This window comes from Fundulus heteroclitus, chromosome 14 (genome assembly GCF_011125445.2).
Source record: "Fundulus heteroclitus isolate FHET01 chromosome 14, MU-UCD_Fhet_4.1, whole genome shotgun sequence".
In the NCBI taxonomy this organism is placed as follows: Eukaryota; Metazoa; Chordata; class Actinopteri; order Cyprinodontiformes; family Fundulidae; genus Fundulus; species Fundulus heteroclitus.
The window spans coordinates 17,690,809-17,715,149 of NC_046374.1; the positions used below are offsets into that span (position 1 = coordinate 17,690,809).

The window sequence follows — 24,341 nt, forward strand, 5'->3', positions numbered from 1 at the left end:
CTCGCTTACACATCTAGTTACTTTACATGCAAGTGGCTTGTTACGCAACAGAGGTTTCTGGTGTTACGTAAAATACAGATCGTGATGGAGGAGGTCCTCGTACGCGCAGTGGAAACAGCAGGTGGCGAACTCTGAATCACAAACTTACAAGGTTGCCTGTTTTAGTCACAGTCACATCTAAAAGCAAATCATGATAACGTTGTAAACCTTTGCTTAGGAATTACATTTATACAAATTATCATCTCTAGGATTGATGAAGTCATTACAACAGTTTCTGTTATGTTTTAAGAAAATAAAGTTACTTAACAAAATATCTTTGATTAGTTCAATAGTAATGTAGATCATCTATTGTAAAGGTTCTCACAACTACAGCTAATTTAAATTGAACCACTTTACCTTATAAAAGTATTCAAACCCCTTATTTTTTTCACATTTTGTCACATTACAACCGCAAGCTACATAGTTTAGAGAGATTTTATGTGACAGACCGACACAAAGTGGTGGATATTTGTGAGGGGAGAGGAAAAGGATACATGGTTTAACGTGGTGTGTTGGCCTTAATTCAACCCCGCTCATCTTGCCGTGAGTTATTTCACAGCTATGCACTGCTATATGTTGGTCTATCACATAAAATCCTGACTAACTGCATGGAGGCTTTTAGCTGTAATGTGACAAAATATGAAAAGGTTGTGATTAATTCAATTTACACCAGCTTGTTAAATTGTTTTAATTAAAATTATAGAAATCCAGAATGCAGACATCAACACAGCTTCATGAGAAAGTTAACTGGATCATAATTTGTGCAGAATTACAACAAAAATATTCCAGAAGACGACGCTCCTAAACTTTGAATAAAGCAGAGCTAAACTGATTCCCCTATAAAAATTGCAGCTTGTTCTGTCTTAGCAATACATTTGTTGATAACATTAGCAAAGTGCCATAGAAACAAGGCTGGGACATCGGAGGTGAGATGCAGATAAAAGCCAGAGAAAAGCAGGTTGCTGCCATTTTTAGCCAAGAAAGAGACACTAAGCATGTGTGACGAAACCAACAACAATCTAAAAAAAAAATCTTGTTTTGCCAAGTTCACAAGAACAGATCCAAAATTGTGATTTTGAAGAACATTTCAGCCCATATAAAGTAGCACATTTGAGTTTGAAAAGCTGTTATTTATAAAGATTAAACAAATATTTCTATTTAAGGCGTGTCAAGCACTTCAACCTAAATTTAAATGGTTTTCAAACCTTGTAAAGGTATCGGCCAAGTTATAAATGACCTTCATTAAAAAGAAATCAAAAACCTGTTGCTGCTCAAAAGGAAGATACGCTCTTCCAGCATTCGTATCAGAGAAACATTTGCAAGTTGCATTAAATAAGACCATCATTACAAACAAAGGTAGTTCTATATTACCACAGTTTTAAATGTACACTCTGCTGAAAAGCGGGTAAAAGACAAGAAGATGCCAAAGCAAGCAGATCGATCACTGTCTCGCAACTTTATTATGTAAGAGCTTGAAATGGACAATTTGGAAGAAAAAAAATAATTTTAAAGTCAACATTTGAGAGGCTGTGGTTAAAGCCTGCAGGACACAAATCAGGATACATACTAAAAGGTTTATGGCAGCTTCAAAATGAAAAGTGGCTGTTCTCACTACTCATTTCAAGATGAAATAACTAATAATTGCTATTTTGAGCTTCTTTTTTGCTGTGGTAACAAAGAAAACCGCCTCGTTGCTGTTTCAAACCTTTTCGCCATAGTTAACCACAATCTGTAAGTGTAATTTTACCCAAACCTGACTCATTCGGTTAGTTTTAACAACTCCCTTTGTCACATTTACACAGTTTTGGGTAGAAAAGTTACTAAATGTATTTAGTTACAGAATACTGAGTAGCTTTATTCCTTTGTTTTTCGTATGTCTGTAATGTTTTTCTGTTCATGTACAGCACTTTGAATCGTCTTGTTACTGAAAAGTGCTTTATAAATAAACTTGCCTTGCCTTACATGCTTTTGAATGCATTTTGTAACGTATTCCACTATATTGTCTATTCATGGTACTGTATTCTAAATACTTGGAATACTTACCCTTAAAACTGTATTTAAGCCTGTTAAATGTCACATTATGCATTGGAAGCTATTCCCTCAGGAAAACAAACATATTAATGTTAAACATTATTGACTAAGAAAAAATAAATAAAACCACCCTGCTTCCTGGTAAAAGGTCCCTGAATTGGTAACACACATATTTTCCCTATTCTACACAGAGTGATTTCTTACAGTAAACTTAGACTGTATGCGACCTTCAGTTTGACCAAAAGGATAAAATAGGAAACATTTTCTCTCTGAAGAAAAATATAATAGTTTCACGTACATGTAACAGGTATCTAGCCATCCTTTCAAAACCGAGAGAACTGAACACTGTGCCGTGAATCTTCTGCCGGTGTAATTTAAAACTAGTCACATATCCATTCTGTTTGCACGCAGGTTTGTGTTCTTTTAATTTAACCCATTTCCACTGACAGCCGGCGTGTGACGTCCTGCGGCGCTCCGTACATGAAAACAATTTGTAAGAACAATTTCCGATCGACAGAGGAGTCTGTTTGCCTGGTTGAATTACGGTGTGGATGTTCCTCCCTCCTCGGGGATGTCATGCCATCTGTTAGTCGCCTTTTACAAACTGAATTATTTTAATAGACTCATTTAAATTCATGCACACCAAGCAACAGGTGAAGCATTAAAGCAGTGCTAATTCAAGGGAGTTACTCATTAAGTTATTTCACTTAAAAATAGGTAGATTGTGTTTATTTTAAGAAGCCTGAGTAATGCATCACTTAAACTGCTTGGATCACTAAAAATCATAAAAAAAAGGATTTTGAAAAGGATCTGCATATGTTTGACCGGATTGCTGGATCAAAACAAATGAGAACATCTTGGTTATAGTAACAAAATAAAGTCGTTTCACCCACCTTCAGCCTCTGGGAGCAACCTCTGCTGGCTGTAGCTGCCCATTAGCTCATATTTGCTTTTCTCTTCAGCCTGGAGCAAAGAAAGCAAACACTTTTAAGCATAATGGTATCAACGTATCATAGTATATAATACTCCCGCCTCTCTGCTTGTGCTGGTGGTTTCTTCGCTTGCTCTCGGTTTTACTCTTAACCTTCAGTGATTTTTAATCAGAACTTTAAATTGCGAGACTTTTCATGCAATCAGACTGAGGAGCTCCACTCGTGTTTTTTTTCCCCCACCTGCCTGACAGCTTTGGACACTGTGGCTCTGTTATAAACCAGGCAGCCTAAAACGTCTCATGTCTGATGGATCAACCCGGGCTGTCAGACACGAGTGCAGACGAGCTGCGCACAAGTGAAGGAAAGACAAAGTGCATGTGTCTCTCCGGATGTCAAAGGAATGTTGGTGGCATTATCAAAAAAAAAGACTGTTGACAGACTGTTGCATTTAAGACTATTGAATCTGTTCCTGATGTGCCACATTGACCCCATCAAGGCCCTCTCCTGCAGCCTGTGAAGCTATTTACCCAGTTTTTTAATTCAGAAGGTCTTCTCAGCCAAAGCTTAAATCTCTCCTTTTGCATATGACGCCTCAGTATTTGTTCTGTATCTGCTTTCTTGGAAAGGTTTTAGCCTGTGACCTTGTCCTCACTACAAGTGATTGTTGGTCACTGGAAACCAGCAGGGTCACCAAATGATGCTGTCCACCGTCGACCATCTAAAGAGGTTTTAGCCACAACGGAACCTCAAGTTCTTGAACAGATAAATCGCAATCGATGTCGATGTGATCCCCAGGGATTTCAAACATGTAGTATTTCATCGTCTTATTAAAAAAGCAGCCCTTGATTCTACAGTTCTTGTTAACCCCCTTTATTGTGGAGTCCCTCAGGGTTCTATCCTGGGACCTTTATTGTTTGCACTATACCTCCTTCCTCTCAAAGAGATTTACTAAATATGGTATAGCGTACCATTTCTATGCAGACGATTGTCAAATTTATTTGCCAATTGGTAAAAACAGCCACTGCCCCCTGACACACCTACTCGACTGTCTGACTGACGTCAAAGCATGACTATCAAAAAACTTTCTGAAACTTAATGAGAGCAAAACAGAGGTGATGGTGTTTGGCAGTGCCATCTCTGACTTGGGACCTTTCAAGGATTTTGTGCGTTCCAAAGTAACCGGCCTTGTTGTCACCATAGATAGCGATTTTAAACTGAACAAACACATAAACAACGTTTTAAAATCGTGTTTTTATCATCTCCGTCTTTTACCTAAGGTAAAACCATTTTTATCTTTTAACCTCTTTGAGCAGGTTTTACACTCTTTTCATTTCTAGCCATCTAGACTACTGCATTGCACTTTATTCAGGCATTAGCCAACCAGCTCTCTCCCATCTGCAGTTAGCCCAAAACGCAGCGGCTCATCTTTTAACGGGGACCAGAAAACATCAACACATTACACCAATTCTTGCGTCTCTGCACTGGCTCCCTGTTCGTTTTAGAATTGATTTTAAGATTTTATTGTTTCTGTTTAGAGCCTTGAATGGGATGGCTCCTCAATACATCACCAACCTCCTCCAGATTTATTCTCCGGCACGTGCTCTGAGGTCTGAGAGCGATCTTCAGCTAATAGTGCCTGAGACAAGGCTTAAAACTAGAGGGGACAGAGCCTTTTTCTGTAGTTGGCCCCAGACTTTGGAATACTCTGCCCCTCCATATACGAACAGCCTCCACAGTGGAGCGTTTTAAATGTCATTTTAAGACCCACTTTTATTCTTTGGCTTTTAACACCTGAGAAACCTGAGCTTCTTTAAAAAAAAAACTGTTTAGTTTCCTTTGACCATTCTATTTAAACACCAACCATTTCAGTCTGTTTTCTTTACATTCCCCTATTATGCAACTGCAATGTACATTTTTAGATAAACTCGCCTTGCATAAGTGTAGGAAGTGGCCATAACAAGTACATAAATTCCTTACATGAGTGATTTTCTTTTTTTTTTTTCTACTCAGCGGAAATCTGAGGAGGATTTATGAACAGAGCGGATGTGCAGGATTTACTGAGAAGTCTGAGCCATGTCTCACTTGTGGAAACCCAGTCTGAGGTGTTATTTTCTAAGTATAACACCGTCTTTCAGACAGCAGCCCTGTAATTCCAGATACCCGACAGCAAATGTGCTGGGAAAATTGCTCAGCCATTTTGCCTTCAAGTTCAATGGAAAGCCATGGCCTGCACTGTGCTCAAAAATACATTTTATTTTGTGGCCACCCTTATAACCAAGTCCAACGCATAAGATGCATTGTTTCTAATGAACACTTTATATCAGAGCTAAATCATCACTAGTGGATAATGAAACAACGATTTGATCATATTTTCTATTAAATTAATGTGCATTATATATGTATAGTTAACCAAGCCAGCTATAATTGCTATAAACTAATTGCAGCTATAATAAGTGAGTTTTTAAACCCCTCCAGTGACATTTTTTTTATAAATTTTTTTTATGACCAACTAACTTTTTCTGGTGTTTTTGGAGACTTTCAGTGGCTCTGACCAGAAAACATCCCAAAGCACAACAGTCCTCCCCAGCTGCAGTCAGAGCCCTTCTGAATACAAATTGCAAATGAATAGCAAATGCATGAAGCCGCCGCTGGCTGATCTTCTTACATTTAGGGTGGGAAGTAAATGGAATATCTTTTTCATAAATCACTGTGCTTATATTAACACTTCGTAAATTATTTAGGTTATTGATGTAAATTGTGTATAAACAAAATATTCTATTGCGACTTCTTGAAGGCTCCTAGGAGGACAATAAAGGTAAGTCTCTGAAAACCACGTCTGCTAAAGAGCATTTATGTTAACACCATAGGGTAACACATATTGTGTGTAACATGCACATTAAGTAATTCATTGAAATAACAAACACATCATTGCATGGAATTAGACAAATATAAAGAAACATACCAAAAAAACAACAATCCTGAATTACTTATTTCACACAAGGAAGGAGAAACAAAAGATTTGTGAGTCTAAAACCACTAAATGCGGGAAGATTACATGTTTTTTCCGAATTCATGATTTAAGACTTATTCCCTGTAACAATGAACTAGCAGGAGATCCAGCGTTATGCTTTATAATACTTGGTTACACAGTCAAAGTGTGTGAACAGCTGATAACATAAAGCGGATTACAGTGTTGTATCGACCTACCTCTGGGTGTTTCTCCGACACACGACTCTCCATGATCTCATAAGCAGGATCTGCTCTGCGCAGCTCTTCTTTACTAGTGAACTTTTTCTCTGGTAGGACAGAAGAAAATATATTTAGTTTTAAATGAAACCATGCTATAAATGAAAGTCAATACACAGAGCAGATAAAGTGTTGTTTTCTTGAAATCAAATGCTTTATAGACCCTTTAATACCCCCAATGTTTTCATTATGTACAACTGTTTGTATAATCTAAATCTCCAATTAAGTAATCTTAATTGCTATTTAAAGAGGTTTCCTAAAAGTAGTAATAACAATATTTATGTTCTGTTTAACATCTTTTATAACCCTAAGCCAAAGAACCAAGATAATGTATTAGATCCAACATACCGCGAGAGGGGAATCTTACAACATTAAGAGCAAAAACAACTCTACATGCTGTTAAAGGCGTTCAGTATGCACAATAATTCAGAGTCAGTTTAGTCTTGGTTTCTTTCACATGCACAAGACATTTTGCAAGTTTTACCTTTAAAATATGGAGACAAAAAAAAGGGTTTATATTTGACCCACACTGGATTGATGGGCAACATGGATAATACTGACATTGACAGAAGTTTGCAAGTTTTCTTTTTCCTGATGGCTAATTATTGGCTGACCATCGTGGGCTGAAAGTACAATGTTCAATACATATACAGTAATATCCAAGTGTGGTCAGATGATAATTTACTGAATTAACCAGAAAATAAGTCTAATTTCCCTGCCATGGCGGCTGCTTCAAGCATTTGGCATACTGAGGTGAGATAATCTTCATCAGTGCAGACAGAGTCCCGGCATTGCATCACAGGAGTGTAACATTAAATATTGGGTAACTCCTACTGCACTTGAATGGCACAAGTGGAGCAGGAGCATTTGTGATGCTTTTACAAAAGACATTTTGTCAGGCTACCCTGGATTTTGTAAGAAGATCCAGGGTAGCCTGACAAAGCTGGGGTTCAAAAGATTTATGCTATGCTGGAACATAATGTACAAATGATAACGGCTATAATATATAATGGCTATAAAATATTACTTAAGCACCAACAAGGTGATTTCTAAAGACCCATAGAGCAAAATTCAGATCAACAGCTAGATATTTAGACCTTGTGCTTCAGTTGTCCTTTCTTTGTCAGCTTGTATCATTTAAGTATACACAGTGCAGTAAATAGCTATACGGACTGAATTTAAATTTAATACACAAGTCTCTAAAGTTCAAAGAAAAAACTGACAGACCTTGTAGAAATCTAGATAACTGTTAATCAAGACCACCTTAAAATATTTCCAAGGCGGTCTGAATCCTGGGAAGCTAAATATGAATTGGTGGTGGTCCGAAATATTTATACAGCAATGACATATTTTGAACAAGTTCCTGCCCGATACATTTAAAAAGGATAAATGCTGCACCATTTGCCATATTTTTTTAGCTAAGAATTGTGTCTAATGATCACGATCTTGTATAAAAGCTGTTTCCAACATAAGTATGGCCCTAAGGCTCTTACTAATTAGATTTAATATTAACAGTTCATAAAACGAGGGGGGGGGGAGCATTTACTGGAAAGATATGCCTATTATATAAAAGTTCTGCTTTCTGAAACTTACAGCATATTCAGGTGAGTTTAGACATAAATGACAGAACAAAACAGGCAAACAAGAACCAGTGCAGGGAGTAAAAATCATTCGGCTTAAACCGAAGACGCCAGGAAGAGAAAAAAAATTGATGAAAAGCGCAAAGAGAGGATCCACTTCAGAGGATCAGGGGCACAAAGGATACCAGGGGTGTCGCTTACCTTCATTTCCAGTCGAATCATTCCCATCTTCAGGCTGACACTGTCTATCAGCATCTCGGAGGAGTTCATGAAGCTGCTCCTCATCAGCAGCGCTGTCACTGTCTTGGCTTTTCTTCATGTCCAGTCCAGTTGGGAAGCTTTGACAAGCAGAAACACCCCTGCTGGGGAGGTTTTTAGCAGACGCGACCTGTAGCAGAGGTTGGCAGAGCTCTCCTTGACACTTCAAACAGTTTTCATAAATGACAGCTCTTTTGTCCAGCTGGGAGTCCCACGGTGGTGTAGCTGGTGCTAAAATGAGCTCGTTTGCCAGAGCAGGACTCATTGCCTCGTACAGGTTGAGCGTGTGTGGTTGGCTGCCTGCCCTCAGAAAGCTGAACAGATCAGATAAGGGGTCGGCTGTTTTTCTCTCTCCTCTCTTCGGTAGCATCGCCTCCTCACCCGGCTGCACTCTTGACAACTCTGTGATGCATTCAGTGGCCCGGGACTTTTCCAGAATTTTCTTCACTGCAATGGTGTGGATGAAAGTGCATGGCTGCCAGCTCAGTGGGTTTTCCCAGCATGCACCAGCCCGTCTGTTCATGCACGGCAGGCATACAATACATGCGACATAGTTAAAAAGCTTTAAAGAGATGTTTCTTACCTGGTAGGGTTGGAATCACTGAAGAACCCATTTGGATGTAGGGATTACCCTTTAAATCAAAGAGAATGTAACATTTTCAACAGATCAAAATTGTTTATCTTATATTTGGAGAAGCTTTTAAATCTTTTTTTTTTGTGTGTGGCTAGATTTAGTTCTTGAAAATTCTGTTTACCTATGTCAAGATTTACATCAAAAACAAGGAACTGACTTTCAGATCTCAAATTTAAAATAATGACAATTAGCTGCCACTGTTGTGTGTTTGCATGATTTGCAGATTCCTCTGCTTAACATCTCTCCAACTTTCCTTTTGACTTAAGCAGTTGATGCATTTGATTAAGTGCTTGAGCGCTTCCTTCTCATGTTAGAGTTCACCAAGCTTGATGAAGAAGTTCGAATTGAATGATCATCACTTTATGAGTGCTGATGTAAACCTTGAAGAAACTTTGTGAAAACACTCAACCAAAGTTCATCTCTTTAAAAGCTAATTTCTTTAAAAAGAGCACAGCTGGTCACCTGTCCACAGCAGTCAGCAATCAACCAACCAGCACATTCAAGTCCATCCTGCCTGTTAAATGCCATTTACACAAGATATGTCTGAATGGCAACTGTAAAAATTGTTACAAAAAATTACAAATAAAAATAGTAATATTGGAAAATACAAATTTTACAATAGTACAGTCCTAGGTACAATATTTCAAAACCCTTTATAGGACACCTGTTCCAATGCAGATCAATGCATTCAGCCATCCAGATGCAGTGAACACTGAGTTCAAAACGCGCTTCAACTTGGGAATGAAAGAGGATTTGCGTGACTATTTGAGTTACACACATCAATCATTCAGGTTTACATCAAATGGTCCAAAACAGAGAAAATATGGTTGCGTGGATAAAAATGCCATATTGATGGGAAAATGAATGGACAGGCTGGCACGAGATGATAGAAAGGTAGCAGTAGCTAAAATAGCTAACCTTTACAACCAAGGACCACCAGACCACACATGGCGTCACTCTTGACAGCTAAGTACACGAAACTGAGGCTAAAATTCACTCTCATAAAAATTAAAAAAATAAGAAGTTAGAAACTTGTTGCCTTGGCACGATAAGGCTAATTTTATCCATATCATTCAGATTGCAGAGTCAGAATTTTGCCTAAATAAAGCATGAAAGCGTAAATCTATCCTCCGTGGTATGGACGATTCAGGCTGGGGGTGGAGTGGAGGGTCAACCGTCTTCTGGTTGCTATTTCCAGATGGATAATGCACCTTTTTACAAAGCTCAAATAGTTAGAAACTGATTTCTTGACTATTAATATGACAATCAGGCGGTTCATTGTTGTCCAAGGGGGCCTCCACAATCATTCGACCCCAAGCCAGCAGTGCACATATGGTGGGATGTGGAGGAGCAGGAGATCTTAATCAGAATTGTTCAGTCAACAAATGCAGCGACTGCATGACGCCATCATGACAATATGGACCGAAGATCTCTGAGGAATGTTTTTAACACCTTTTTGAATCTGCGCCACAAAGAATAACCGCAGTTCAGGAGGCAAACAAGTTTTCCACCTGGTACTAATTAGGTGTACCTAATAAAGAGGCCAGCGAGTGCATATCAAATGGAAACTGTCATAAACATTAGCCTGTTTCTATCAATCAGTGAGCAAAACCTACATAAACCAGCAGGAAATCAAATATGCATGAAGATTACATCACTCCGTTTATAACCATTGAGGCTTGATTTATGCCAACCCTAAAAATGCATTGGTAAGATAAAAAGGGAAGTAAAGAGAGACGCTAATGAGTGAAATTAGTTAATGTTTGCAGTGCAGAAATAACAGCGCAGAAGAAGGAATCCACACCATATCTGGTAAGAGTATAACCCTAGAAATCTGAAAGCATAAAGGCAGCATTTTATTTTGCTCAGTATGGAAACATTCACAAAGCTCACGCAGAAATCCACCTGGAGGCTTTGAATATCAAAGATGCGTCGATAAAAGTGGAAAACAAACCGAGAGAGTGAATGGCAGCTCGGGGTAAAGCGCAGACCTGCTCTAAAACAATGACGGCGTGAAACTAAATTGGTCGCTGTGCTGACTTGTTGAGACAGATGGGCCGTGGGTTTGTGAGCCGCTCCGCCACAAAATGCGGAGGGAGAGGCATCGCCGTCAGCCTGCTTAAAAACCCACAAAGGTCAGTGATACGGCAATGCGCAGAGCAGATGAGACGCTGCAAGCTGTGGCCAGCCTGCCGTGCGTTAGGAAAAATCAAGGAGAGGAAAAACTTATAAAAGAAACCACATAGAAGGAAAAGAAACTCTTTGTCTTACCTTAAACCCACCACACACTGAGCAAATGGCCACAATAGTTTTGGAGGCAGTGAGGGAGCTGCAGGTATGAGAGGAGCCACTAGAGGGCACCACACTTGTTTTCCTGCCGTCCTTTGAGAGGCCCTGTGTGAGCGCCACCAGGGATTGTCTATCTGCAGCCTCTGAGTGAACCTCGGCGCCCGCCTTCACAGACTCTGAGGGGACGGGGTAGTCTTTAGCTGATTTGAAGGGCTCGCATTCTTTGTCGCCCCCACTCGCTTCATGTAACACACTCCTGGGAGAGTCATAGAGATACCGAAGAAGCGATGTTGGCGCCTGGTACTCATGACCAGGAGCAGAAGGACAAATGCAAGGGCTCAGCTCCTGAGCCAATTGGGGGGGCAAACTGAACACGGAGCCAAACTCCTCCCCGGGGGTGATGTCCAGGCTGCCCGTGTAGGAGGAGAAGCTCCCGGAGTAGGAGGAATGACTGGCGGTGGCGATGCCGCTGTCCGAAGAGCTCTGGCGGCCGATCTCCAGAAGCTGGCGGGGCGGCTTGGCTGAAGGTCGGCCCCCGCATCCCTGGCTGGCTGAAAGCTTTTCGGCGGTCTGCAGCGCCACCTTAGCGCCCGCCTGGCAGACGCTTCCGGCAGGGTTCGAGGCGGGCTCGGTCCAAACGGCCAGCCGGCTGCCGATGCTGCAGTCCGACTGGCTGGTGTCGGACGTGTCGGAGGAGCCAGATATGCTGCGGTCGTCTCCCCCAGCAGACGGGAAGCACGTGGACGGGACTGCCAAGAAAGAAGTTAATATTTAACATTTCTTCAAGCAAATTAAACCATCACGATGCACAATACCTTCATATTTTATTTTGAAATAGCTTGGTAATCCCAGTACTAATGAATCAATCCCATATATGCCTGAAAAACGGTGCACCTGCTAAGTTAAAGCTTAGCTGAAATTGCCGTTTACAGACTCTGTAGGATGAGGGAAACTTTTGTTACGGGTTAGATCACAGGTGTGAAACTCCAGTCCTCGAGGGCGCACTGCAAAAACGGAACTAAAATAAGTAAAATGTACTTAAAGTTAGTGTATTTGTCCTTGATTTGAGCAGGTAAATAAGATGACTTGCCAATGAAATAAGATTTTTGCACTTAAAATAGGAACAACTCATCTCCATCATCTTATTTCAAGTGCAGGATGTCTAATTATCTTATTTTAGGGGTTAAAATACTCATTCTGTTGGCAGATAATCTTATTTACCTGCTCAAATCAAGGATAAATACACTAATTTTAAGAACATTTTACTTATTTTTAGATCTGTTTTTGCAGTGCGAGCGTCTCCGCTTCAACACCCTGAATGAAAAAATTAGGCCCATATGAAAAAATTGGGCTGATTCAGGTGTGTTGGGCTAGAGAAACATCAAAAAGGTGCAGGACAGCGGCCCCCCCGAGGACTGGAGCGTGACACCCGCCGGTTTAGGAGAACTTATGATCCCACCTGTGCTGCTCACATGAGAGAGCATGCTCAGTCGCTTCTCTAGCTCCTGCGCTTCCAGATTCAGCTTCTCCTCTGAATTGGTCTGACTTGAGCCGAGTTCTGTAAAAGAAAAACAAAACATTCAAATCTTCACTACAAATAATTAAAACTAAAACTAAAACAACAAATCTTGGGGATGAAGATAGGGAAAAAGTGTGATATAAGTTTGAACTGTGAAAACATCAAAGCTTTTCCTGGGCCCAGAGAAAGGGGTGTTGCATAGCAACGTTTGTGCACCACTACAGGGTTCATTAATAGCGCTGCCACGTGGCTCTGTTGGCACGCTTTCTATCGCTGCTGCTGCTGCTGCTGGTAAGATTCTGGGAGCCGGGCAAGGATCTAATATACCGTGAACCACCAAGGTCAACTCCGGAGCTGATTTAATTCAGAGGTCGTCTTTCTGTTTGCTCTTTTCAATCAAAGTTTTTAACAAATGTAAAATTGCGTTACATAAAAAGGACAGATTTCTACTCTACAGAAAACTCCTTTAGTTTGTGGTTGTAAATATTTAATAACTGCTCGCGACAGGGAGGCTAGAAAAAAAAACACATTTTGCAGCGTTTTCCCAACTAGCTTATTAAAGTGCGCCACTTGGTCCCTTTATTAAACACCTAGAATAAGACGCTGGAGGATGTGCTGCAGTGAGAGGGTTTTCCACCAGTGGTATAAATCCCACATTTGTCCTTTTCAGTCTGCAGTTTGTAAAGCCATGACGTGGAGCAACACTCATCATTGTTATTAATATAAGGTTTTTTTTTTTTTTGTAAGTATAGTCAGTCTGCTGTGGGACTAGAGCCAACAGATGTGTGTAGCAGTAAAGTGCCGGCCACCAAACCAATCAAATATCCCGGCTATCACAGACTCCCGGTGATACTCTGTGGAAAAGAACAGGATGTGATAGTGCTTTACTCAAAGAGGACATAATGCCTTTCATTTCCTCCTTTTCACACTGAAATCTATATAAAGTGGCACTGCGAGGCTTTGGTCTGAATTTCTCTTCATTGTTGCTGCACAGACCCTCTTTTACCCCTGTTGTGATGTTCATCTAAGCACAACTCGTTTTGGCGCTGTCTCTTTAAATCTAAAGGAGGCCCTTCTCTCCCCGCCCCCCCCTCCAGGTCGCAGAGCGTTCACCTCCACCCCGTTCGGCCATTTTTGTAGTACGTAGGGGGATGGCGAAATGAACAAGCGAACATTTTCACTTGTCCACTTGTAGCTTCACCATCCTTCAGCTTGAACAACAAAATCACTCAGAAAAACAAAAATGGCGGAAGTCCATGACCTTGTTTAGCAGCTCCACTGCAAATACTGTGACGTAACTGTTCAAAAAATGTGACAGAAAACAGAGACAACTGTATGGCTTAAAAATATGAACCGAACTGAATGTAAAGATATCTACGCAGCTCCTGTACAGACTGCATTCAATTATTCTGCATTCCTAGAGACTCCAAGTACACAGTAAAATGAATTTAAGGGCTAAAAAAGTTTATTTTGCATGATATGTCCCCTTTAAAAGTGAGTGTTGACACAATATTTTGCTTTTGTTTTTTATCACTACATAAACCACCAAATTGATCTCACCACTGTAACTGAAGTAGAATTGAATTGTTATTTTTTTCTATTTGTAGCTGAAAGAAAAAATTATTGATAAACCAAAGTAAAGAGTAGGCCTACATGAAACAGCTAATCTCCCACCTGTCTTCTCTTGCTCCCCGTTATCTGTCCATGTATAAAACTAAAAAGGGAAATGTCCCAGATAATACTATGCAAACTGTAATAATCAAAGTACTACATTATCACTGCCCAAAAAATATAGATTTTGTTTTTCCATACTAAGGCCTTTTTAAGAGGAATGTCCCCTTTACATGTAATTATTTTACTAATTAGTTCAAGGCAGTTGGTTTCCCTGGATTTTATTTAAAGGTAAATTAGTAAAAGGAGCTGAACTTCAGATTGTTTTCAGACTTTTTTATGTAAAGACTTTTTTTTTTTTTAGAACATTGTAATGTTTTCCTTTTCTTGACATAAGATATGAATAAAATACCTTACTAAAGTACTTTTGCAAGGATTCTTAAAATCCTTACTTTTTCAAACAAATCTGTAATTTCCTTTCAGGGCTCATGATAAAAAAGGTCGGAAAATATTCCCTTGTCTAGAGGTGTGACATAATGTATCAAAACATAATAAATCCAAAATGACCTGCACAATTTATACTTTAGCAGTCAATTTTTACCTTAATTTACTGCTGATAACTCCATTTTTCAACATCTTGGAGCCACGGCTGTTTGTCTTTACGTTAACTTTAATAAAGCGTTAAACAGAAGGCGAACAGAGTTTATGACGTAGAGCTGGAGACGACAGCTCAGAGCGACCTACGGGCCTCGCATCGTTCATCAAAACTGTCGGCCGGCAGAGGCGCGGAGGCCCCAAACAAGAGCTGTGTAGGACGATAAGGTGAACCAAAAGTGAAAACACGATGCATAAGTGCTCACTACGGCGAAGATTTACGACGGCAGAACCTAAAAAGTGTTTAGCGCTGGCTGGCTGATCAGCGCTGGCAGCGGAGGAATCCTGAGGATGGAGTTACACACATGCTCAGAGTGCTTAGGAGGCTTTGGTTTCCCTGCTTGTGTGAACCGTGACTTTGACCCCTCGGGCCCCTCTCCAACATACCCGCTGCTATTTATTCCTTTTCGCACTCTAATAATAGGGAAATGAGCTCAACCTGTGATTGGGCGGCAAGATGAGAGAAAACCGGATTATGCACAAAAACTCTGCAACCGCACGGTCTGCACAAGTGGCACCGTGGGAAATAAAAAGGCGGTGGAGTTTCTGACAGGAGAGCTGATAATAGCTTCAGCGGTGACTTCTGTGTGACTACATCTGTCATTCAAATGACCTTAAACATAACTTTCTGTTAGCAGAATTGGTGGATTTTAATTAAATTGGCTGGTTTCGTGGCACAGAGCCCATTTCTAGCTGTGGTTCAAAACTTTTGCTTGCTTTAGCTATTCCAAAACAAGTTTTGAAGTGTATTTGGGATCACTGCCTTGTTGGATCACTTAGGCTAAGTTCACACTGCAAACCTCGATGCTCAATTCCGATTTTTTTGTGAAATCAGATTTTTTTGCGTGTCCGTTCTCATTTCCAAACATATGCGACTTGTATGTGATCTCCTGTGTGAACTGCATTCATACACCTAAGTGTCCTGCAAGCGCAGTAGAGGACGCGATGACGTCATACGAAGCAAGCGTGCTCATTGTTTGCAGAAGTAAACACGGATCGTAATGCTGCAGCGTATCTTGCGTTCTTTACGGTATTCTCCAACCGGAGCCAGCGCATTACCAACACAATCTTTTTACGAAGATCAAAAAGGAAGAGAGACTAATTTTAGCGACGTGAGCGGCTTTACTGATACGGACTTTATTCATAATTTTCGAATGACAAAGGCAACCTTTATGTGCGTCTGAACGGATCTCTTTAGCGCTCTCACGTAAAAACACACATCTTCGGCCAAAGTGGTGAGTAAATGCGTTGTTGTGCGGCTGCATTGACTTGCAACAGGTGTTTGTTACCGCACAATAGTCAACCTCTTTGGCATAGCCAGGTCCATCGTTAGTGACGTTTCTCAAGTATCGGTGACGTACAGGTCGGATGAATGCGACCCGGCCGTACAGACACAGGTCGCATTTGAAAAGATCAGATACGTATCGGATTCAGGACCACATATCCAAGCGACCTGGGTCGCATTTGAAAAAATCCGATCTGTATTGTTCAGACTGTCATGAAAAGATCAGGTAAAGGTCGCATATGGGCAAAAAAATCGGAATTGGGTCACTTCAGGCTGCAGTGTGAACGTAGCCCTAGTGAGCCCTTAGAGGAAAGAACATTGTTTAGGATGATCAGAAGCAGCATAAGAACCAGAAGAGAAGTCAGGAGGTTCAGACGTTGGTCTAAATTATTGGCTGATTCACAGGATTTTTTAAAGCTAGATGAGAAACGTCTCTCAGCCGTGATTTAGTCAGATCAAAGAGAAATCCTCTGACTTATTCTCCCCAAAATGGCTGCATTCCAGGTGAGCAACACAACATCTCTGGTTGGATCCCACCAAGCTAAAGACCAGACCTGCGTCAGGCTATGTTTGCGTAAAAAAAATATATATTTAAAGGTTCTCACACCTGGCAACAGTGCAGATGTTTTTAATGCCTTAGCCTCACTTCCTCTGGACCCAGCAGACTCCCTGTATTATTTATTGATTAATTTTTCCCCCTCGTCTCTTAGAGAGCAGGAAGAAGAACGCTTTGTGGTACTGACCTGGCAAAACGGGCCGCAGTCCAAACGGGCCTCTGCTGGGGCAGATGCCTCTAACGATGCAGTCGAACAGGAAGCTGATCTGCTCGCCCTCTGCAGATGCAAGAAGAAAAACACCGGCCCCTGTAGAAAGTGGCCCCCATTAGTCTAAGACAAAATCACTGGAAAAAAGACCCCAACATCTCTTTGTTTGTTTTTACCATATTAAAATATGATTATCAACTGACAGGGCATGTTAAAACTGCTATTGACTTTTAAGTTTAATATCTTGGTTGTTTATTTGCTGTATCTCTCCAACCGTGAGAAAAGCAACTACATTACAAAGATAAAGCCAAGGACAATAAGCTTGAACAACTAGTGTAAAAAAACAAATATATTCTTGAATTATTTCTGAAACACCGTATGTCCAGTCAGAGAAAAACAGCAGGAATCTCACTACTGACATGCAAAAGAAGGTTTTTAGAAAAAATAAAAAAAGTTTCAAAACCATGCTAACATTTGCACAAGGCTGAATGCAGCAGGACTTGTTCAAAAAAAGGACTCGTTAGACTGTGGGAGAAAGCTGGAGTACCAGTAGAGAACCCAAACATGCACGAGGAGAACATGAAAGAGCCTAGGCAGGGATTCAAACCCCAGACCCTCTTGCTGCCAGAGAGCAGTGCTGACCACCGCCTCGCTGTGCAACACACAGCTGACAGTAATACTGGGCGATATGGCTTAAAAACAAAATCTCAGATTTTATTACAACAAATCCGAATAATCAATTCTTTTTTCCCTCCTTTTCATTTCACAAAAAGAAATTAAAGACATTATTTTAAAAATTGCTTTTATGTCAAGCATCTGGAAGTTGATCTGAATTCAAAGTGCAACTAAATACAAGCTGTGAAACATGCTTGTAAAACAAGATGGCGGCCCTGTCATCGTAAACAATGAAAATATAACAAAATGTTTGCTGCTGAGTGGGTTTACACAATGAGCTAAGAACAGACTTTACTTCACTTGTGTAGCTACAAACTAACTTAAAAATATAATTCATAAATTGAAGTGTCTTGTCTTATGGTAAAAAAAAAAGTTTCCTCTTTACATCATTTTGACATAATTTTTCTAAACAACTATTAAGCATTGCATACAGTTCTTTTCATGGAAGCTCAATGAGAGCATTTGCAAAATAAAATCCAGATTTACCAAAAATTTTATCTTAATAAATTGTGAATTCGAATTAATCGATTTAATGGCTGGCTGATAGTTTAATAAAATGTGTTTTAAATGAAGAGTTTTACGTGTATATTTAGCAAATAACCCAAAGCCAAGTCTTATATTCTGACTATAGTGAATGAGCGTACCCATTTCCGACACATTGATAGTCTAAAGACAGGATTGAGTCAGTAATAAACCTCAGAGCTGACAGGTTTTACTGCTAATTCACCACTAAAAGCTCCGAGGTGACATTCCTCAGTCCCGGCATGTCGCTGTTAAATTTAACATCAAACTAACGACACAGATTGAGACTGAAACACCTGTCGTTCAGCATGGAGCCTCAAAGAAAACACGAACGACCCTAAGGTCAGGGGTCTCTCCTTCTCTCCAGACATCTCTGACAACACAGCCTGCCCGTCCACCGCAAAGGCGTAAACAATGAAAGGCCGCTCCGTCGCTCCATCGCCCTCTCCTGAAGACCACCCGTGCAGATCGCACGCCCCACAGCCCCCCCTGCAGTGTGTGGGGTCAACGGTCAGCAGCGAGGTCCGCTCAGATGTCTACACCGGCTGAAACGGGCAATCTGCAGCCTCCCTCGCCGTTACGTCGATCTGATCCGGAGAAGCAAGCTAACCGTCCATGAAGCTTTAAACGTGTGACGATACACCCACAAGTCACACTTTTATTAGCAGACAAAGAACATCAGGTGCACTGCCAAGAGCTAGAGTGTAAAATAACCACAGAGCAAAACAAAGCCCAGGTGGCAGAGTTTATTTGGCTTATATTATTCAGAGTAAAAAAAAAAAAAAAAAACTCGAGTGGACCCTTCTGGTCGCTGCTTCAACAAGTGAGAAAACGCTGTCTCCATAAAAAGCAACAGAGCTTATTAAACTGGGTTCAGGAGGCGGGAGGTGTGAGTCTGCTCCAATCTTCAGTTCAGAGCCAAGAGTTTTCATTAGCAGCAACAGAGTCACCCACACAACACTAGACAAAACCACATCAGCGTTTCAGGGGAGACTTAAAGGGGTCTTCAATCACCGAGAAGCTTCAACACGGTTCACGCTTTTTTTTTTGTTATTTAGCTTTTATCACAAACGGCAATCTTAGAAGTGTGCCGTCGCCGCGCCTTCGTATTCAGCCTCCCGAAGTTAATGCTGCAAACTCTGATGCCGTTCCAGCTGCAAGTCTTTTGGTGCAAGTCGCTATCAGCGTCGCACATCTGGGCACACGCTGTATGTGTTGCTCCTGCCGCTTTGCAAATTAGCTCAACCTCAGTCAGCTTTGATGGAGAGAGTCTGTGAGCATAAATCTTCCCACATCTTGCAACAGAGACTCCATTGAATTTAGGCATGGACTATAATTTGGCCTCTTCAACACATGGACTGGCTTTATTCTAAACCTTTTTGTCATAGTGCTGTCTGTGTGTTTTAAGGTCGTTGTCCTGCCGGAGGGTCAACCCAGTATTACTCTGCATTTAGCTCATCTATCTTCCCATCAACTCTGACCATCTCTCCTGTCCGTTGTGAAAATCAACTCCGCAGGATGATCGTGCAACTACACCGCTTTTCTCAGTGTGGATGGTGTGTTCACGGTGATGCCACCAGATCTGCAAATGGGACTTCTTCTGGCTTTCTTATAACAGCAGCTTGCTTTGCAGAAAGCGCAGGACTCGTCATTACATTAGATTATCCCACCTGAGCTGGGAAATTCTGCAGCTCCTACAAAGTTGACTTCTGATAAACGCTTCCCCTGCCAGGCCAATCAGTATAAGGGAGCAGACATGTCTTGGTAGGTTAACATTTAAGCCATACGCAGTCGATGTGCAATAAGATGGATTTATGACTGATTTATCCTTCATATTAATTAAAATTCATTTAAGAGTAATAATATATGTCATCAGCGATAACATTTTGATACATAAATAAAATGAAACATAAGCACTGCAGATTTCTTACACAACAAAATGGATGTGGTAGATTTAATTCCAGCTTCTCCCCCCCAGTGCTACATGTTGAAATGTCCCTTAAGCAAGGCGCTAAACCCCCAAGCTGCTCACCAATGCAAATGAACACTTAAGAGTTTTGAATAAGAAAATGCAGCTGGGAGCATAAAAGCACTTTGAGTCCTCAGTGAGAGAAGAAAAGCACAGTCCATTCATCGTTTACAAAGCAAAGCCTAGCCGCCGTTGATTTTTGGCTTGTTAGTGAAATGTAAAAATGATAAACCCAGCGAGGAGTCGAGCGTCCAACAACGCTGCTGTTGTCAGATGGTTGATAAAAAAAGAGTCAGATAGCCAGCAGAGAGAGGTGGTTGTAGATCACAGAAGTAAAATGTCTCTCTGTGGGTCTGTCATGGCAAGCTGATGTATGGCCCGTACAGTCTTGTCTCTTTAGCATCACACGCTGAAGAATATTGTGAACAGGTCCCACTCTAGTAGCTACTGTGTCATACCGCCCTTCATACTGAGGCTATAACTTCAAAGATGATTAAAAATATCAGGATCTCACGATATTAATGATACAGAAGGCAAATGCTTTTAAAATGTTCGCCTTTTCGCCATAGCTTGCATTAACGCTTAAGCACTAAATTTGAGTAATTCAGAAGCGTGAAAAACTGTTTTGACCTTAAAAGAATCACATTTCTCCTCAACGATCTTAACGGGATGCCATTTATAATCTAACACACCCTTAATAGACGTGCCATGAAACGAGGTAAACTTCAACATATATATGCAATGACAAACATCCTCAAAATGATTAAAACATCCACATACTTCATTGGCAAAATGTTATATTATACTATTTTACACTGGAAAATATCTAAAAACACATTTTTAATTCATAATTTAAATCTATAATATCAAACCCTAATATTCATACTATTTCTGGAACCTTTTAACAATGCTCAGGTCCTTAAAGGATCTTTTAGCCTGAGCACCCTGCAGTATATATATTAGGTCTTTACGATTTTGCCAAAAATTACAATTACAATATACTTCAAGCATAATTGTGATTGCAATAAATTTTTTGCTTTTCTCTGCATTAACCGCAAGCAACAAAAATGCTCTGTAGATAAAGATGATTGACCAGAAAACAGAGGTGATGGTGTTTTGTCCCAGCAGCTCCTGTGAACCATCTCCTGTTGATTTGGGCCTCTTGGCACCGCCTTTAAAGCAGACTTGGGTTCCAACTTGGGTTTTAAAATAGACAGAGATCGCCTGGATGGAGCAGTGGTCAAGTCTAGTTTTTATCTCCTTAGGCAGCCGGCAAAGATAAAGCCGACTCTCTTGAAACAACATTTTGAAACAGTAATTCTTGCAATCATTACAACTCGACTCGATTACTGTAATGCTCTCTACGGTGGACTCAGCCAGTCCTCCCTCAAGCATCTTCATTTGGTCCAGAATGCTGCTGCTCGTCTTTTAACTGGAGCTGGGAAGATGGAGCACATCACCCCTATCCTGGCTTCCCTCCACTGCCCCCTGTGCATTTTAGAGGTAATTTAAGATGTTTTATTTGTTTTTAAGAGTTGAGATTTTACCTCTATGAGCTGCTGCACTCACACTCTCCTGCTTGTTGCCTCCAGCTTCTCTTGGAGGTACTGAGATCTAAACTTAAGCTCAGAGGAGACAAAGCTTTGCGTTTCTGCTCCTAAGCTATGATCCGTTCCATATGAGAAGAGCCCCTTTATTGCCCACTTTTAAAACTCGCCATTTTTTATCCCTTAATTTTTAACACATGTTGAGACTTTTTTTCTTATGTCTTTTTACGTTTCTATTGTAATCTTTTGTTTCTTTCCATTTTAAATGTTTATTGATTATTGCCTGTACAGCACTTAGCTGCTGTTGTTTTAAAGTGCTTTAATAAATAAAGTAGTAGTAGTAAATAACGAGTATTTAAAACAAGAAATTTAACGGTTTTTCTTAATCAGACTAATATTATTTAAGAGAATAGCTCTGTGAGTTGAAGATCAATCCTTGTTGAACATAAAGTGCAACCAACAAACAAGTCTATGTATTAAACAGTTTGACCAGTTTCCTTTGAATTCAACTTTTAGGATTTTCAATAACTTACTTTTTTTATGTTAATTTCAGTGTTAAATATTTCTGGTTTGTTCTGATCAAATTTGAGAAGCTGATTACAGTCGAAACATGCTGACCCGGGTAAGAGCAGTCAATGCTGTTTGCACAAGGGCCGGATCCAGCCAATCAAATACTTGTCCTTAGGTCATGTGACACCAACAGAGTTTTTATTTCTCTTTTGTCAAGAGAAATAAAATTCTCAAGCGATGCCGGTTTGAACTATTATTGCTTATTTAGAAAACTGAGAATTCAGTAGCTACATTTTAATTCAACAGCTCTGAATTTCAATTAAGTCGGGAGAACGTTTTAGAGTTAAACAACAACAGTTAAGTAAGTTAGAGTTTTATCTTGTTACTGATTTTAATTTTATCATCAGTTTCTAAGCTGTTTTTCTTAAGATCTGGCAACACAGATAAACATCTGCAGATGTTAAATCTCCAATGAATCCCAAGCTCCGTCACAGCTGGCGGGAATATTTCTCGCATCAGAAGCTAAATGTTTTTCTTAAAGTTTGCTCCATCCAGTCAAATAAATTGACACAGTGGAGTCATTTCAATACAAAGATCCAACATTGCCACCCCTTTAGCATGGTTATGCAACCAGACTCTCTAATCTGCAAAGCACATATTTGCACTGTTGACCGCTGGTTGTGAGGAACACAACTTGACTTCCTCCACACTGACATAATGTTCCAGAGATGATCTCAAAAACCCGCCGTCGGATTTAAGCATCCTATCCTCTCTGCAAAACTGATAAATCCCAAAATCTGTGTAAAACTGATCACACACACATTTTTTCTACCATATGAACGGGCTGATATGTTTCAGAAGAACAAGGAAAATCATCCCAAAGGTGGAAACTGAACAAAATTGCTCCACTATTTAAAGGAAAAACACCCCAGAGTACTCCAGTGCGATGGAGACGTGTGAGGGGGGAGAAGGAGGCAGCTGCCGAGATTTAAAGGTCGCAGCAACAATCACGGAGCACATTTTCAATGATACGGACCCAGCTGTGTAGACAATAGTTCCTGATGTTATTCTAAAACACAGTTCCCAAAGGTTAGCTCTAAAAACATCTGCTTTTCTGCATCTGTTTGGCTGGAAAAGTGTATTTGAGTTTAGTGCAAATTCCTGCTATTAAAGAAAAAAATACTCTTCAAGATTTTTAAACAATTATGATTAAAATGAAAGGCTTTTGTGAAAATAAATAAATGAGCTTAAAGCTTTGGTTACTCTAAAGAGACAAAAATAATCCATAGACAAATCTGCTGAGCATTTCAGGATTTCACATATTTTGCATAGCAAAAATATTCATTTTGACCTTTTTAAATCAATTATTTACATTATTTGAATACATAACCAGGCTCTGACAGATTAGTCTCATTACTTATTAATGTGTTGACCTTTTTAATAATAAACCTTTCAGCACATTCAAGAACAGCAAAGCCATGATGGCCCAAAAATAAACATTATTATCTTGCAACATAAAAAGAAATTAAAAAGCAGCTATCAAAGCCAAAAATGTACCTTTAGTCAAACTGTACCTTTAATTAATTTGAGTGGGATTTTCGAGAAATCAAAGCAATGTGTCCTATATGTGTATTTAATCTTAATATCACACATTAGTAGAAAACTTGGTGAGGTGTCGCTTCAATAATTAATTGAAGCGACTCCTCAGCATCGTTAATTAGTTGCCTTTTCTTCTCCATCTGTCATTGTAGCACTGAGCCAAACACAGACTGAACAAATACCTTGAGAGATTCTGGCAGCACGGCTCATATTTCCCACTGAAAAGCCACGAAGGAGCAGCCGTCAGAGAGGACAAAGACCACAGCTTAGTGCGCTGCCAAAAGAAGAAGCCTGAGCCGGACAGAACTGATGAGCTGCACTCAGATCCCATCACAAGATCAGAATTGTTGTTTTCGTAAGTGAAATTAAAAGCAGTGTTCTTTATACTGTATCAGATGTGCTGCTGAAAGTTCACATTCACACATATGCATGAACTCACGTTAAAGATCACATCTGAAGAGAAATCTATTTAAAGTGATGCTGAATAAAGCTGAACGCTTGTTGGGTTACTCTGCAGACGCCAACGTCACCAGGCTGTTCCCCTCCTGATCTCGATCTAAACTGCTTCAAGTCTTTTGTGCTTTAAACGACTGCGCAAGTAAAGTTTTCTAACAGCCAAACATCTTTGTTTCTGGTTTGCTCGGATTTAAACATCTATCCTTCTACAGCCGAGGCGA

At 40.2% G+C, this 24,341-nt stretch overlaps 1 protein-coding gene across 3 annotated transcripts in view; it reads right to left on the reverse strand.

Moving 5' to 3' along the window:
* Positions 1-24,341, reverse strand: part of LOC105934681 (protein Dok-7) — a 52,289-nt gene that overhangs the window by 16,573 nt on the left and 11,375 nt on the right. For 2 of the 3 annotated variants that reach the window (XM_021322677.2, XM_012874788.3), the window contains exons 5-11: positions 16,822-16,941; positions 12,469-12,567; positions 10,992-11,758; positions 8,670-8,718; positions 8,030-8,533; positions 6,210-6,298; positions 2,964-3,033 (exon numbers count right to left, since the gene is read on the reverse strand). In XM_021322677.2, the coding sequence (XP_021178352.2) occupies positions 2,964-3,033; positions 6,210-6,298; positions 8,030-8,533; positions 8,670-8,718; positions 10,992-11,758; positions 12,469-12,567; positions 16,822-16,941 (1,698 nt within the window). The remainder of the gene's footprint in view (positions 1-2,963; positions 3,034-6,209; positions 6,299-8,029; positions 8,534-8,669; positions 8,719-10,991; positions 11,759-12,468; positions 12,568-16,821; positions 16,942-24,341) is intronic. The other variant, XM_012874789.3, reaches the window with a different exon arrangement.